At 35.7% G+C, this 14,361-nt stretch overlaps 2 protein-coding genes and 1 long non-coding RNA gene across 3 annotated transcripts in view; all 3 read right to left on the bottom strand.

Moving 5' to 3' along the window:
- The window catches only part of LOC139125242 (uncharacterized), a 214,571-nt gene that overhangs the window by 50,416 nt on the left and 149,794 nt on the right, over positions 1–14,361 (bottom strand). The window lies entirely within an intron of this gene.
- On the bottom strand, positions 4,245–8,060 carry LOC139125426 (tyrosine kinase receptor Cad96Ca-like). The gene is made up of 7 exons (XM_070691509.1): positions 7,781–8,060; positions 7,506–7,601; positions 6,664–6,827; positions 5,955–6,077; positions 5,510–5,621; positions 5,034–5,130; positions 4,245–4,842 (listed from the first exon to the last, which is right to left on the bottom strand). Exons 1-7 carry the CDS (start codon positions 8,058–8,060, stop codon positions 4,728–4,730), a joined length of 987 nt encoding a protein of 328 aa, XP_070547610.1. The 3' UTR covers positions 4,245–4,727.
- On the bottom strand, positions 8,865–12,425 carry LOC139125657 (uncharacterized). The gene is made up of 3 exons (XR_011550320.1): positions 11,983–12,425; positions 10,529–10,844; positions 8,865–8,998 (listed from the first exon to the last, which is right to left on the bottom strand). It is a non-coding gene; the product is annotated as an uncharacterized lncRNA (long non-coding RNA).

Below are 14,361 nucleotides of genomic sequence, written 5' to 3'. Positions count from 1 at the left end.
AACTTATTTTTCAAAATGCTAAAACAGCTAGTATAAGTACAGCCATATAAGAAGCTAATGACTGGATGATCTAAACTTATTTTTCAATTTATCAAAACAGCTAATATATGTAAAACTACATTGGAAGCTGATGACATATAGCATTGAATAATCAAGATTAATCTCAACCAAAGCTACTTATAACTTTACACTTTTCAGAGTCTTTATTACAGGCAAGCTAAAGGGTAAACAATTGCATCGAAGATCAAGTTATCTACTGAAACATATTATTTCAACTCTGCTATTGGCAATTCTCATGATATTGTAGGTGTAATATTGTTCTCAATACTGTGACCAACAAATCTATACCAATTGTTATGCATTTAACATTTGGCAATAATTTTAATATTTCTCTGCTGGGAACGAGCATTTATTAAAATTTTGAGTAAAGTGAATCCTGTTCCGCCATGTCGATCGTACAATACCAACAAGGAGGATTAATTATGGTTCAAACCATTGTCTTTCGAAATCAAGAATAAAATTCTGAAGGACAATGTGCAAACTTGGGTGCTGCTTGACCGATATTGGCGATATTCCAAAATGGCCGCCATCTCTGTTTTAACTCAATCGGGATTTTGAAACAAAACGATCCCACAAAAGCGGTAGATCAGAAAAGTGATTTAAACTTTGCAGAGTTTCGATATCTGTCCCAGAGCTGCATTCTACAGGCGATATGCATGTACTTCACCATATATGACGCATATTGGCCATGACAACTACTTGCGCGATGTTGCAACTCTTTATATCTATATCAATTGCAAAAATTTTCTGAGCTTGTTCTCTCTTAAAACAAGGGGACATGAAGTATTTGTGTAAAAGTTAAATTCTTATCTTCTTCATTTCCCTGTCAGTAAGAAATATCTCTGTATCAGTTGATGCCAGATATCGTTACTTTGAAAGGCGGATATTTACAACCGACTTCAGAAGACGATAGTAAAGACGAAAGCAATATCAATTGACAGAAAATTCCTACCTTGCTTAGAAGTGATATTTTGAAGACTGTGATTACATACCTCTCAAAATGACTTGTAGTGTTGAACTTGATGTAGTTATTTAAAACCAAATATCTGCCACTATTTTGTCGTAGTGCCTGGTATTGTATGAAAATCAAAATGGCTGACAATCAAGCGGAACAATGCCCTATTTAACTATCGTAGGTCAGTGATTGAACAAAGTCCATGCATACCATAATGTACTTTGCCTAGTCACCTGACGAGGTCACGCCATGGCAACTGATGACATGATTTAGAGGTAAACGCAAATTGTCTGACAGGTCGACCATGGCAAAATTAATTGGTGTTGTATACAGACTGTAACTGCAAATAACTTATAATTTTCAGAAGCTGGACCAAAATTTTGGTTAGGGTCAAAGATATTTTTCTTCATCCCAATTTTGCAGTATTTCAAGCAATATCTTTCGGAAATCATGGCTTGCCAGCAACAACATATAAACCTAAACGAAATGCGAGTATATGCTTTGCCAGTAACACGGTCATGAAAATGCTTCCTTTTTACCCTATACTATTTTGAGAATTTTGATGCTTTGACTTTTGACCTGGGTCAAAGGTCATAAAGGTCTAAAATGGGGTCCGAAAATAACAGGATTTTAGGTCTAAAATGGGCCCTGGGCCTTTTACATGCGGCTACACATCCCTACCACTTCTCTGAACAAGTAATCCCCCGGGAGTACAGTTACATCGGACCTGTGCGTGATAGGATTATCGAGTAGCAGCGCCACCAACCGTTTGCATGGTCCACTTCATAACTATTATGCGTTTGATAACCAAATGACTTTACGAAAAAGTGAACAATGACAGTGATGCTGGGAACAAACTTAAATACAAAGTAAAAACGTTGCCCTATATGGAACTAGCTATTCCCGTCCTATCTCTACCAGTCAGTGACTCTCATGTTTGTCGTTATGTAGCCAAAGTCCTTCTGTGTTCACTTCCCTTGTAGATTAGTTCAACCCTCTGAAGGTTTCAGCCAGCAATGATTTGTTGACAGTTAGTGGTCTAGATATAATCAAAGGGTTTAGCAGCAAGTTACACTTTTGCTTTTGTCATAAGTTCATGTTTCAAAGACAGGTAAATTTTGGCATCACTATACAACTGATGATAAAATCAGGGCTTCTTGAAGGGAGTTAAAGAAAGAATTGTTGAATATGCATAGCACATTCCAGCTTCTAATTGGTGAAAGTGGTAAACCATTGATGATTGTAGCCCGGATGTAATGCTGCATCCCTGAATGGGAGATCCATCAAGACTCTAATCTAGCATTGCCCTAAATATTGGAAAGTCTACACGCTACGTTTCTTCTGTGTACAGTTGCTACAACATTAATCTTCTGTTCCCTATTCAGCTCCAGGATGCATGTGTGAACTTTCATACACGTCAGAAGATGTATTAAGAGCTGATGTTGTAATTATTGCATGTCTAAATCACAGTCACCACCATACATAATTACTTACAACAATGTTCCAAACCTATATTAACCTCCTATCATGAATAATGAACAGTTAAATTATTACGAATTAATCGATTAGGCATATCATTGATTTTGAAGACAAACAGCTACTGCCCTAAGTGAAGCAGCAAATCATCAATGGCCTACGTCACATACACGATGCTGCAGTGTAATTACAACAAAGTTATATGTACAATCAATATATCTCAGCATGTTAATGGACAATACTTAACGACAATAACAAGGTGTACTTGTCACCTATAAGGATAACGAGAACTTGCACACAAATTGTTCCCCGCTTATGAAATTTGTGAGAGCCAAAATGAATCGCCAGTTGGGAAGCAGGAGATTGGTTTGCTTGATGTGTTGTGGGTGGAAATGGACGAAATTGCCATCGAAATCTGGCGATATCAAAAGGCTTTAAATTGTTCAAAAAGTTTGTATCTCGATCAACAGCAAAGTTTCAACTTAAAGTAGTACTGTAGCCAAAACAACATGACGCCGTATCTAACGCAAACGGAAACAGACGCTTGGTCTTTTCAGCACAAACCGATACAGTTAAACAAAAATGACAACTATCTACAGTGAAATAATTTAAGAATACCTCACCAGAGAGATTCATTGTTCGTGACGTATGCCTAGAGAGGAAAACGCTCTGCTGATGGTTGTTGTCGGAACACAGAGAGCACAAACAAACAGAGTTTGAGCTTACCCAATCGCTGCTCATTTCGGGAGTCAGCGAAGTTAAATACAGAAACAGGAACAGATGATAGGGCTGAAGGTGAATGGGTATCTGGGGTTAAAATCAGAGCCATGGAACTCTTCATTTCATTTCCTGTCCAAGATTTTCAGCCTAGCTAGTTTCAGTTCGTCGATATTATATTCCAACAAGTATTGATAGCTGGTACTCAACTTGTTATCCCCTCTGAGCTGCAGTTATCGAATGATGCAAAATAATTTTACTTTTTCAAGAGCTCGTATTTTATTGAATAATAACTATGATTATACTCACAGGAATACTTATAAAAGATACATGTATTAAAATATCGGTCTTTATCCAGTGTTTTATTCCCCTTTTATTTGACGTCTTTTTTCCTTCTTGCCTCTAACAACTTCTTATTTTTTACATATTCTCTCAAGTGAATTTGAAATTTATGTTTTTAGACTGACGATTGATTGAGTATTTTCATTTTACGTTGTTAATAACGTTCGAGACCACATGATATGCGAGTAAATTAAATAAGAGAATGGCATTAGATATGAAAGATTGTACAGACGAAGCCTAAAAGACGACAACAAAACGATACCTCGGATCTCTGAATGGCCCATTCATTATATTACAAAGGGGCGTGGCTGACAATTGTAAAGTTGGTTTCCATGTGAAAAACGAAATACAGTCTATCGTTTACATCTTTTAATATTCATCTTATTCTGGCCAAAATTTAGAAACATTTTATTTTGACTTGCTGACATTTTGAATAGCAGGCAGGTGCTCTAAAGGAACCTAGAGCGTAGAAAATTATTGGACGTTTATTTTCAGTCACGCAAACAAATTTCAAAAGTGACGATTTGTCAATATTTGACATCTAAACGTAGCCACTATACCTCAAGAGACTATGATTAAGGAAAATGACTACGTAGCCAAGACCTTTTTTTCAATTACTAATCGTTGGTCAACGTATGGGCGCAGTTTGTATGAAGTCCGTTTTCATAAAAAGCTTGTTTGCAACTTTTCTTTCGGGAGAATTAGGCATAAAAACGTTTTATTGTAATTTTAATTATAATACCATCTTTCCACAGTAATTCCTTTCCTGTCAGATGTCAAGTTTGCTATATAATCATCAACCATGAATTTTCAAGATATTAACTAATGGTGGTGAAAGTTTAAAGAAATAAAATCACATATTCATAATATGAACTTAAGATTTTCATGATCAGTAGTTTTGTAAACGCGTTTTTAGTAATCAAAAGGAAAGTACAAGAAAGGAAATATATATCTGTGAGATTCTACAACTCTGTATAGGTTCAAAGTCAAATATTTCATTTCCAATGAAACCCACCTTTAACTGATTTAAATGCTGACATAAATTTTCATATTCCCCAGTCATGTGTATAAAAGTATTGTGTGTATTGATGTTCTAGGCCAACGATTTATAGAAATGTCTGCATTCCTTTGGAGCATGAAATCTGTTGAAGCGAACAAGGAAATTTAAAATCAAACTTCACTGTTGCATAAACCGGCACTCGGACTGAAACTTTTCTAAGATGTCCACGAGGTCAGTGACTGTTGACCTCTCGGCTGGTATCTCCATCCAGCATGACGTCATCAGTTGATAGCTGTAAAAGAACAAAAATTGGGTAGCTTTTAAAAGACAACGTGACTTTGAGCAAACGGCAAAATGCTCCTGCGGAGTTACTACACTATTTAATCAAAAAATGTTATTTTTGTCTTTGGACACCAATGACTGTTGAAGAGACTTTGCTGTAACAATTCACAGAAAACGTGAACCTAAAACGACTTGCAGCACCTGGATTCTGTACATCCTGACGGAATTTCCAGTCGATTTCCATTTTCAATGAATTCTTTGACGTCATCGTCTTCAAGAGTTTCATAAGGAATGTCACCTGACAGACAGCAGAGGTTTAATATCAATTACGTGATGAATAGACTTAAACATAGATTTACGTGAGTTCATTAGTCGTTTAGATTCTGTAGACATTCGCCGAAACTCCAAAGTATAAATCAGCAGAATGAGAAACATCACAGAATCAGAAGAGGTGTAGAGAGACACAGTGTCTACAATTAATCAGACTAGACGTATCGTACTTCTTACTTGACTGTTATTAACACTTTGCTTCCGACATAATCTTAGATCATGATTATCGGCAAGGAGTTGTAGAAACTCAAAACTATTCGAGGAATAGTCATCTTTGAAACACTTTCATTTTTCCCAAACACGGAAAACTTGACCGAATGTGAATATGATAAAATTATTGAACCTACCGAATGAAAATATTTCCCAGAGGAGAACACCAAAAGACCAAACATCACTTTCTGCAGTATACGCGTTGCCTGACAGTACTTCCGGTGCTATCCATCTGATTGGTAAGTTACTCTGATCAGAGAGACAAGATCGTTATTAAAGCTAGTGTCCTTCCGAGTAAGACATTGTATGGCTTGTAGTTACAGCAAAGGAGTGAATAATTCCAATGAGAGAAAATAAAGAGGATACTTTCTGATACGATATAGTGTACCATTTTCATTGAGTTTGTGAGACGAGCATTTTGTTTTGTTTCGACTGATCAAAATTACGGTTGATAGTCAGTCAATGTAAAACAAACAAACAAACAAACAGATACAAACATAGAAACAGTATCAGCACAGTGTTAAGTGCGTCTGGTGTCATTTATTTAAGGTTATTATTAGGTTCACTGCGTAGTGACATTACCTTCATCTTTTGTCTGTATCTTTGATCAGTAAGAACAGCACTTGACGAACCAAGACCAGAGAGTTTACACTTCCACTGACTGTCAACAAGAAAGTTTTTTCCCATGATCTCTCTATGGACGATCTAGAAATGAAAAGACACAGAAATAGTTGTTGTATATAATTATATGATTACCACACTCTATCAGTTTGAATAAATTTACTTAACAACATAGGTACAAAACTAATAAAATTAAGCATAACAACAAACGCTGACATCGTAATAAACGAAAATGAGAATGACGTATATCATCAAACAAAGTTCAATAACACGTTCACAATTTCCATGATTTTGCTAGAGCAATAATACTTGTTTTATTGTAGTTTAAATGGGCCAGGTTCAAGGCTGTGAGTGGGATGGTCCCGGAACGAAGCAACCTAACAGTAAATCACAGCTGGCTTCGACCTTAGAGAGTTACCAAGCCTCCCTCCCTATCCTACTAGCTTCTGAATTTAATAATATTTTCTTTTTCTATTTTTGCTCCGTCGTCTTTTGAATATGTATCTCAGTACGCCTAGAGTGGTTGAAATCGACTCATAGCCAGTCAACATTGTAATAAAGTTGTTGACCTTTGATCCCAACACTTTTGTCTGTCTGTATGTTGTCAGCATAGACATCATTTAAATGGTACACAAAGATCATCCTTTGAAAACTCAAGGAAAGTGCTTACCTCTTTCTTTATAAGACACTGCATACATTCTGCTGCACTTACAGCGAATTTCAAAAGATCAAGTTCATTGTTTTTCCGTTCGTCAGTATCCCAAGTTTTCATATTTTCTAGAAGGCTTCGTAACGATCCGTTGGGGGCGTACTCTATGATCATGCACAGAGGATCTAACAATGAAAGGTGTTGTTTGACAAAGAAATTAGCTTCTTACATGACATTCTTGAAAAGCCAGGATATTTTCTAATTTGATACTTCCAAGATTTAGTCTTAAACACGGAAGCTATGCAATTTAAAGAAAACATTGTAAAAGTAAATCGGAATAGTATTGTTAATTCCACTATGCTGAAAAATCATTTTGTCCTTTGTTGTTCTGATGTATTTACAGTAGACTTGGTTCAAGTCGGTGAATTAAAAAAATCATTTATAAAAGTTTCTCTTGTCTCTCCTTTTTCGTACAAACCTATTCGGAATTTGGCAGCCCTGGCCAGGATTTCCCAGCGATTGAATGCGTCACGTTTTGAGTCTGCACAGTAGTGAGTTAGTTTCTGCCGGATTCACCGGCAGAAACTAACTCTGTGATTCCGGGTGAAACTCCGCTATATAGCGCTCATCCTACTCATCGCGTCCACTAACGCGCGCGTTTCACATGAAAACAGAATTTAATCATTGCGTTCACTCCACTCAAACTTTCACAAATCACAGACTTGAACCAAGTCTATATTTACAGGTATATACTGTATTTACTTGTGCCAATTGATCAAAACACGATTACTGAGTTATTAACAAGCTGTAGGATTAGACTTGGAAATTATGGCGAAGAGAAAATAGTCTATATCAAATCCTACCTTCCTCAGTGCAACAGCCAAGAATTCGTATCACTCTCTTCACTTGAGACAGCGTCCCCATCACCTCTATTTCCTGTTTGAAGACACTGTTATCTCCTGTAAAGATAATGACCTTGTGTTTTGTACTAACATCTGTTACCCTAAAGTTTGATCGATATATAGGGGTATATTATACGATATTTCTCAATATTCCCCCCACTTTTTGGATCTAATAAATGGCATGCATTCTTCCATTTTGTCAGAGTATAAGTTTCTAAAGTTTAAAAAAAGGTTACCTTTGGCAACTTTGATGATGACGTCACTTACTCCATCTTTGCCGCCAATAAACCAGGCTTCCCCCTTCACTATTTTACTGAATTGCCCCTCGTTTAGTGTCTCCTTTAGAAACAGGCGATTTCTTGGAAATTCCAAAATGGCGTCACCAGCCTTTAAGTAGTCATCTCGTTCCTTCACACAATCTTCAAGACTTACGTAAGTAGGTTCTGTATGTATGTTTATGTACTCAGGATTCTCAGCTACATCATTGCCATGAATTCGTAACTGCGTGGAAAACATCATTAACAAGAGTGTAAGAATCACCAAACTTCATGACATTGGTCACCCAATGAGAAAGTTACGAGATGACTGAAGATAAAGCATTGTCATTCCCTGTCTATGTTAATTTCATAAAATATATTCTCCGTCGCTGATCTAACAATGCAGACAAACAATAAGCGTCATATTCATTAAACTGCTCACTGCAGATTCTCTTTGGAAGAATATGTTAGTGACAGTGTCGCTTGTGTACATTTAGATTTTTCATATTGGCACCCTTTGTCCTTTTTCGGCTTAAAATACTAAAAGTTTCAAGAAATAATAATGTCATTACCTCACATCTATCTACAATCTTCTGACCGTACCTCAAAACTTACATCTAGCGTCCTACTCTTATTTTCTGCCAACGCTATAGAACTACTCTTTCACTAGGAAAAGAATCAAATACCAAGTAAAATACGTGTTTGGTACATTATGTCATTGGCTATGTTTGCCATGGAGTCATTTCATTCGTATGTTCTGTTCCCAATATTGGCACACACCTAAGTCTCCTGTAGACTGGCCAGATGCAAACTATCTAGCTCCGCCTAAATAGATAACGTACGGTCTCGAGTGACGCACTTGTGTAGGATGGAGTCTTTTCACAGCAAAATGAGAAGTTTTATAGCTTTGACAGTAAATCAGAACACGCAGCTAGAATAAAGTTATATAGTAAAATCAACATTGCAGTAACTTTGTCTTGCGTTTCTATTTTAGAATCAATAAATCAATTGAATTGGTTGAAGCTTCACAAAGACTATTTTACGATAGAATTACCTGACATAGAAACGATGACAGACGAAGTCCTCTGTACCACAGGAAAATGATCATCACAACAATTATTGCAAGTAAAATTGCCGATAGGCATCCCAGAACAACCAACACAGCGATGCTGCACTCACAGGTTTCACCTGGAGTATCTAAAACGAAAATAGGAATATGGAGTGTTTACACACAACGGAATACACACACTGTTCTGTTTATTTTTCTCACTTTTTCTTTTTATGAAGTCTGACCAACTTTATCAATTTTCATCACCATTAGTGTCTTTGCATTAAAGAAAAAACAAGGTTTACATACTGTAGGATTATTTCAGCTCTGAGGAGAAACAAACAGTAATAAAATAAAGGCACTGTTTGTGATCCATTGGAACGCCTTTGTTCTAGTTTGTAAGAGGATTGCGGAGGTGTAATTGCCTTTTGTATTCCATTTAAATTGTAATCTAATGAGTAAATTTTCTGATGAGACAATTTGGTGCCAACAATGGCATTTACGTTTCATGCATCCTGCAATCTTCGGAGAGAAGTGAAAGGATTCTTAGGATAAAGCAATCAGTGTTATTATTTATAATGCTCTGCATTCCGCATCGAGCACTGTAATTTCCCACTAGGACATCAATGCACTTTTATTATATATATATATATATATATATATATATATATATATATATATATATATATATATATATATATATATATATATATATATATATATATATATATATATATAATGGCAACTTTTCTATGGTGTAATTATTATATTTTGAGACAAGGTAACGGAAAATATCGCTTCAATATGTTCAAGTTTATAAGTCCAACCTTAGTAATTGGTGTAACTAGTGACTGTGTTATCCTCGGCCAATCGTATCGTACTCGTCCGAAAACTAATCCTACACATAAAAATCATAGTTGACACTCATTTCTAAATAGGGACTTCGGAAGCCACTTTTACATAACCTGGAAGTTATATTTTCCGTCTATTTGTCTCAAGATATAATGATTAAATCATAGATCAGGTGCTGCCAGGGTGAATCGCTCTCGTCCGTGTCGAAACATCTTGCTTTCTTTGTAAGGGATTTTCCCAGAAAGTGTGCGGTCGGCCGGAAGACAGCCCCACAGAGCAGTCTGGGTAATCGAGACGATGCAGTCCCTTGCCACTCTAACATAAATCCCGAGGCGAGTCTCTTTTTGCAGGGAAGAACAATAGTATGATCTTTTTTAGTTAGGGATATATCTTGTTCACATCCGGATTGAAAAAATATCGATTAATAGATCCCCAATCGTCAACCGTCATGACAACATCACTATATCACATGTATGGTGGAATATGTTGCACTTATATGTACCCTTGTAATATATGTAAATGTTTTACTTAGAGCTCGTTTTTATTTGTAATGAGCAGCGACCCAAAGGAATGCGAATATTTACGTCGATCGATATGCAGCTTATCACATGTGTGCGTCATCAATGATGTCGTTTAAGCGACCCGAGATACGTTTGTGGTGACAAGCACATACTTGTAGTTTGCCAATTATATATTGATTTGTTCTTCCAGCTACTCTCTTTCGGACTAACAATATTGACGATATCCGTACAAAAAGTTGATCTACATTTCTCAACATGAACTGTGCCGGCATTGTTAAAGATAAGGTAATAACGAAATAAACTTACGTTGCACATTCATTAAAATCTGCACACTTCTTGGCTTTACGCTTTTATGTTGAAATGCTTGACACTTTAGATAGTGCTGGTCCTCAGAAGCGTTAAATAGGTAAGAAGAAGACTTTCTGTGTTGTAGAGTTTGGTATCATCGCCAGGTTGTGTTTTCGTGCTTTCACTAAAACTTGTGATGTCATTGTCTCCTATTGTCCAAAATCGATCAGTTTGGGGTTTCCCGGATGTTGCTTTGCAAGAAATAACATCTCCAGAACCAGATTTGACAGTTTTTTCTTGCCAATGTTATTAATTGTAACACTTTTCACTTGATCTGAAAATAGTACACAGCATAAGAACACGAACAATGCACTATTCATATTTAGGATGGAGTAAATTGATTGAGATAGCACTCTGGTTTATTTCTCCTCTTATATTGGTTCGGTTTGTTTTATTTTCTCAAATTATCGAATACATTGCCAAGAGTGCAAAGCTTTGAAATGTTTTAATATATCTTTAAGGGATAACGTAAAATTCCTGGTACAGGATTATAATTAAAGATATATATATATATATATATATATATATATATATATATATATATATATATAATATATATATATATATATATATATATATATATATATATATATATATAATATATATATATATATATATACTTGTTTAGTTCAAGATCAGCTGGAGTAGAGTGCTCAATACTAGAGTAGAGCTAAATACACAACTGAGTTGATCAGGATAATCTAAAATATTACATTTCCACTACAAATTGTTTCGTATAGGCTGCAGAGCCGCCTACACTCATCGGGTGAATGCAACTGCAGACAAAAGAGCAAATGCCATTGCCAGGAAAATGCCTCACCGAGGGCGTGGTTTTACCAAGCAACGGTCACCAGAGAAGACAACAATACACACGTTAAATAGGTAACAAGAACACTGGCTGTGTCGTAGAGTTTGGTATCATAGCCAGGTTCTGTCTTCGTGTTTTCACTAAGACGAGTGATGTCATTGTCGCCTGTTGTCTTAAATAGATCAGCTGGGGGTTTCCCGGATGTTGCTTTGGAAGAAATGATATTCCCAATACTAGATTTGACAGTTGTTTTGTTTCCTAAGTTATTAATGGTAACACTTGTCACTTGATCTCAAAATAGTACACAGCATAATAACACAAAAAATGCACTATTTATATTTAGGATTGAGTAAATTGATTTAGTGGCACTCGGGTTTATCTCTCCTACTTCCATTGGTTCAGTTTGTTTCGTTTTCTCAAATTATCGAATACATTGCCAAGAGTACAAAGGTTTGAAATATTTTAATATATCTTATATATATATATATATATATATATATATATATATATATATATATATATATCAGTGTATTGACCACAAGTAGGTTAACGTTCATTAGCAAATCATACGTTCATACAATAATAAAAAATAAATCTAACTCACTTAACACAATAAGTCTTGCATGAGGAGTTGTAGGTCGACCATCGGTAAAAGGCCAGCAGTCGTAGTGTGCATCGTCATTCAATGTTGCTGATCTCACAGTAAGTTTGAAGAAATCATTGGCTTGTCCACTCTTTTCAATGAGATATTCTGTTTCATAATCCCCTATATATGTACAACTTTTACCAGAATTATAACACTGTCCAATGGCAGACCAGTTGTTACCACCATTTTTACTTCTTCCCCAGACAACGGTTTGCAGATGATCACCGTCATCCCGGATAACAGAACAGGTGAATAAGGCAGACATTCCTGGTTTCACGTACAACACGTCCGTTGGTCCAACAACTCTCATATCGGCGTATGAGTGAAAAACAACTGAATAAATATAAAAGTTACACTTTCAGTAAAGAAAACTTATATAATACTTAAATATGAGATATTTATATTTCAACATACATAGTTATGTGTGTGATTTTATAATTCGTTCGAAATATGTCGAACGAAGTAATCCACAAAAGTGGCAGCAGCACAAGAACCGACGAATATGAAACGTACCGATGTATCTAATATAGGAGAGCAAGGCCTTTGAAATTATTTTTTACCATTTATACTTGGATTTAAGGTTCCAAGACAAGAAACTGGCTATCTAGTGGTTACTAACCTCAGAACCCCGTTGTAAATTAAACGTAAATTATACATTTTCGGAAAGCATAAATATAGCGGAACATTTTGGTTACCATAGTGTTACCATTATTTACATAACTACCACGTGATAGGTAATTTGCATAAACTTACAAAATCGGTTTTTCCTATGTTTTATTTCTAATGCTGTAAGATATGTGACTGAAATTTGTGTGAGCGCAAGCTGTCCTAAGGATCTTCCAAATTGTGTCTCTGAATTTTTTAAAACCTTCTTAACCCTTGACTACCAAGGCCAATGTATGTCAATATTGATAAAATCTGGGGTGTGGTCATTGCATGAACACTGCTTAGAGTAAAAATTAAGTAAGTACCAATAAACCATATATTTTCTGAATCAGCATGAAATTCCCCACTTTTTCATACATAAATTTTGTATTTCCAGGTCACGTGACTGATCACATGACACGTCATGTGACCAGAGTTGGCAAAGAATATGAATATTTGAAGCATCAGGACGTGTTTTGAATCCATAAAATGATGCAAATTTGAATACAGTTGCAATTTTCATGGCATTGTCTTTACATATATGTAATAATAAATACCCTTTACTTTATTTATAGATGTACCTATTTAAGATTTTTCTCACAAAAGGCAGAGTAAATGAACCATAAACATCAGCATCTGACATGATTCTGTATTTGAAAATCAACACATTTTATATTTGTAAACACCTGCTTTAAGTCTTCCTTGCAGAAACATGCATTTAAAATGGTTATGATTTATCAAAAAATATTTCACAATATTTAAAAATACATTTTAGGGACAACATATCACATGACCAAACACATGACCAGTCATGTGACCAGTCATATTGATAATATGGCTGCTATAAAATTTCACTGGCTTATAGTAAAACACTGTATTTCCTCTAGTTTTATTCACGAATATTGCTGTTAATAGAACATATTTACATATAAATCATTTGTTTTCAATGAATAAATATTTCATTTCATTAAAAAAAAAACCATAAACATTTTCGCGATCGTCCGTACTTCTGAAAACTGTAAACAATCAGCGCGACGCTTCAGTGATCAGCCTGACTTTCAGGGTCGAGGTCATAGGTCACGACATTTGCTTCCGGATTTTGGTCATATTCGGACGTACGGGGGCGCAATCACATTCAGGCCAGATCGGAATACATCAATCTTAGTTGCGCTGCGTGCAGGTGCCGAAATTACGGGATTTTTAGCGACAAAAACGAAGCAAATACGCCTATTTTACTGTGCCGGATATTTCCGGCACTCAAGGTATATGGTAATTCAATATGGCGCCGGAAATATCCGGCGCCATAGGTAGTCAAGGGGAAAAAACATTGTTATGCCAGAAAAACACTAAAGCGATGAATTTATACCTCTAGCTGCTTTCTTTAAAATTGTGTTAGAAAAGCTTAACAAGATATTAAAACTCTGAGACACTCTTTGAAAGAACATTGTGAGACAAAACATAGCGAAAACCGATTTTTCAAAGGTTATGCAAATTACCTTTCACGTGATAGTTATGTAAAAATAGCGACACTGTTGTTACCAAATGTTTCCCTATATCTAGGATTTCAGAAGATGTATAAGTGACGGGGTTCTGAGCTTATTAACCACGAGAATATTGTTAGATTAAAAAAGGTGAAGTTCTTGTCTTGAAACCTTAAAACCTAGACTTGGTTCAAGTCTGTGATTTGTGAAC

Source organism: Ptychodera flava (genome assembly GCF_041260155.1).
Source record: "Ptychodera flava strain L36383 chromosome 3 unlocalized genomic scaffold, AS_Pfla_20210202 Scaffold_25__1_contigs__length_14229661_pilon, whole genome shotgun sequence".
NCBI classification, from domain to species: Eukaryota; Metazoa; Hemichordata; class Enteropneusta; family Ptychoderidae; genus Ptychodera; species Ptychodera flava.
The sequence above is the reverse complement of the archived record's forward strand: the minus strand, read 5'-3'. Positions and strand labels throughout refer to the sequence as shown.

Bases quoted from the DNA above. Each gene is read 5' to 3' on its own strand.
- LOC139125426 (XM_070691509.1), bottom strand. From the start codon at position 8,060: ATGTTTTCCACGCAGTTACGAATTCATGGCAATGATGTAGCTGAGAAT. The intron at 5,622-5,954 runs GTAATGTCACTA...CTCTCTGATCAG, and splicing joins GATACAGACAAAAGATGAAG to AGTAACTTACCAATCAGATG. The intron at 5,131-5,509 runs GTAGGTTCAATA...GCTGTCTGTCAG, and splicing joins CTGGGAAATATTTTCATTCG to GTGACATTCCTTATGAAACT.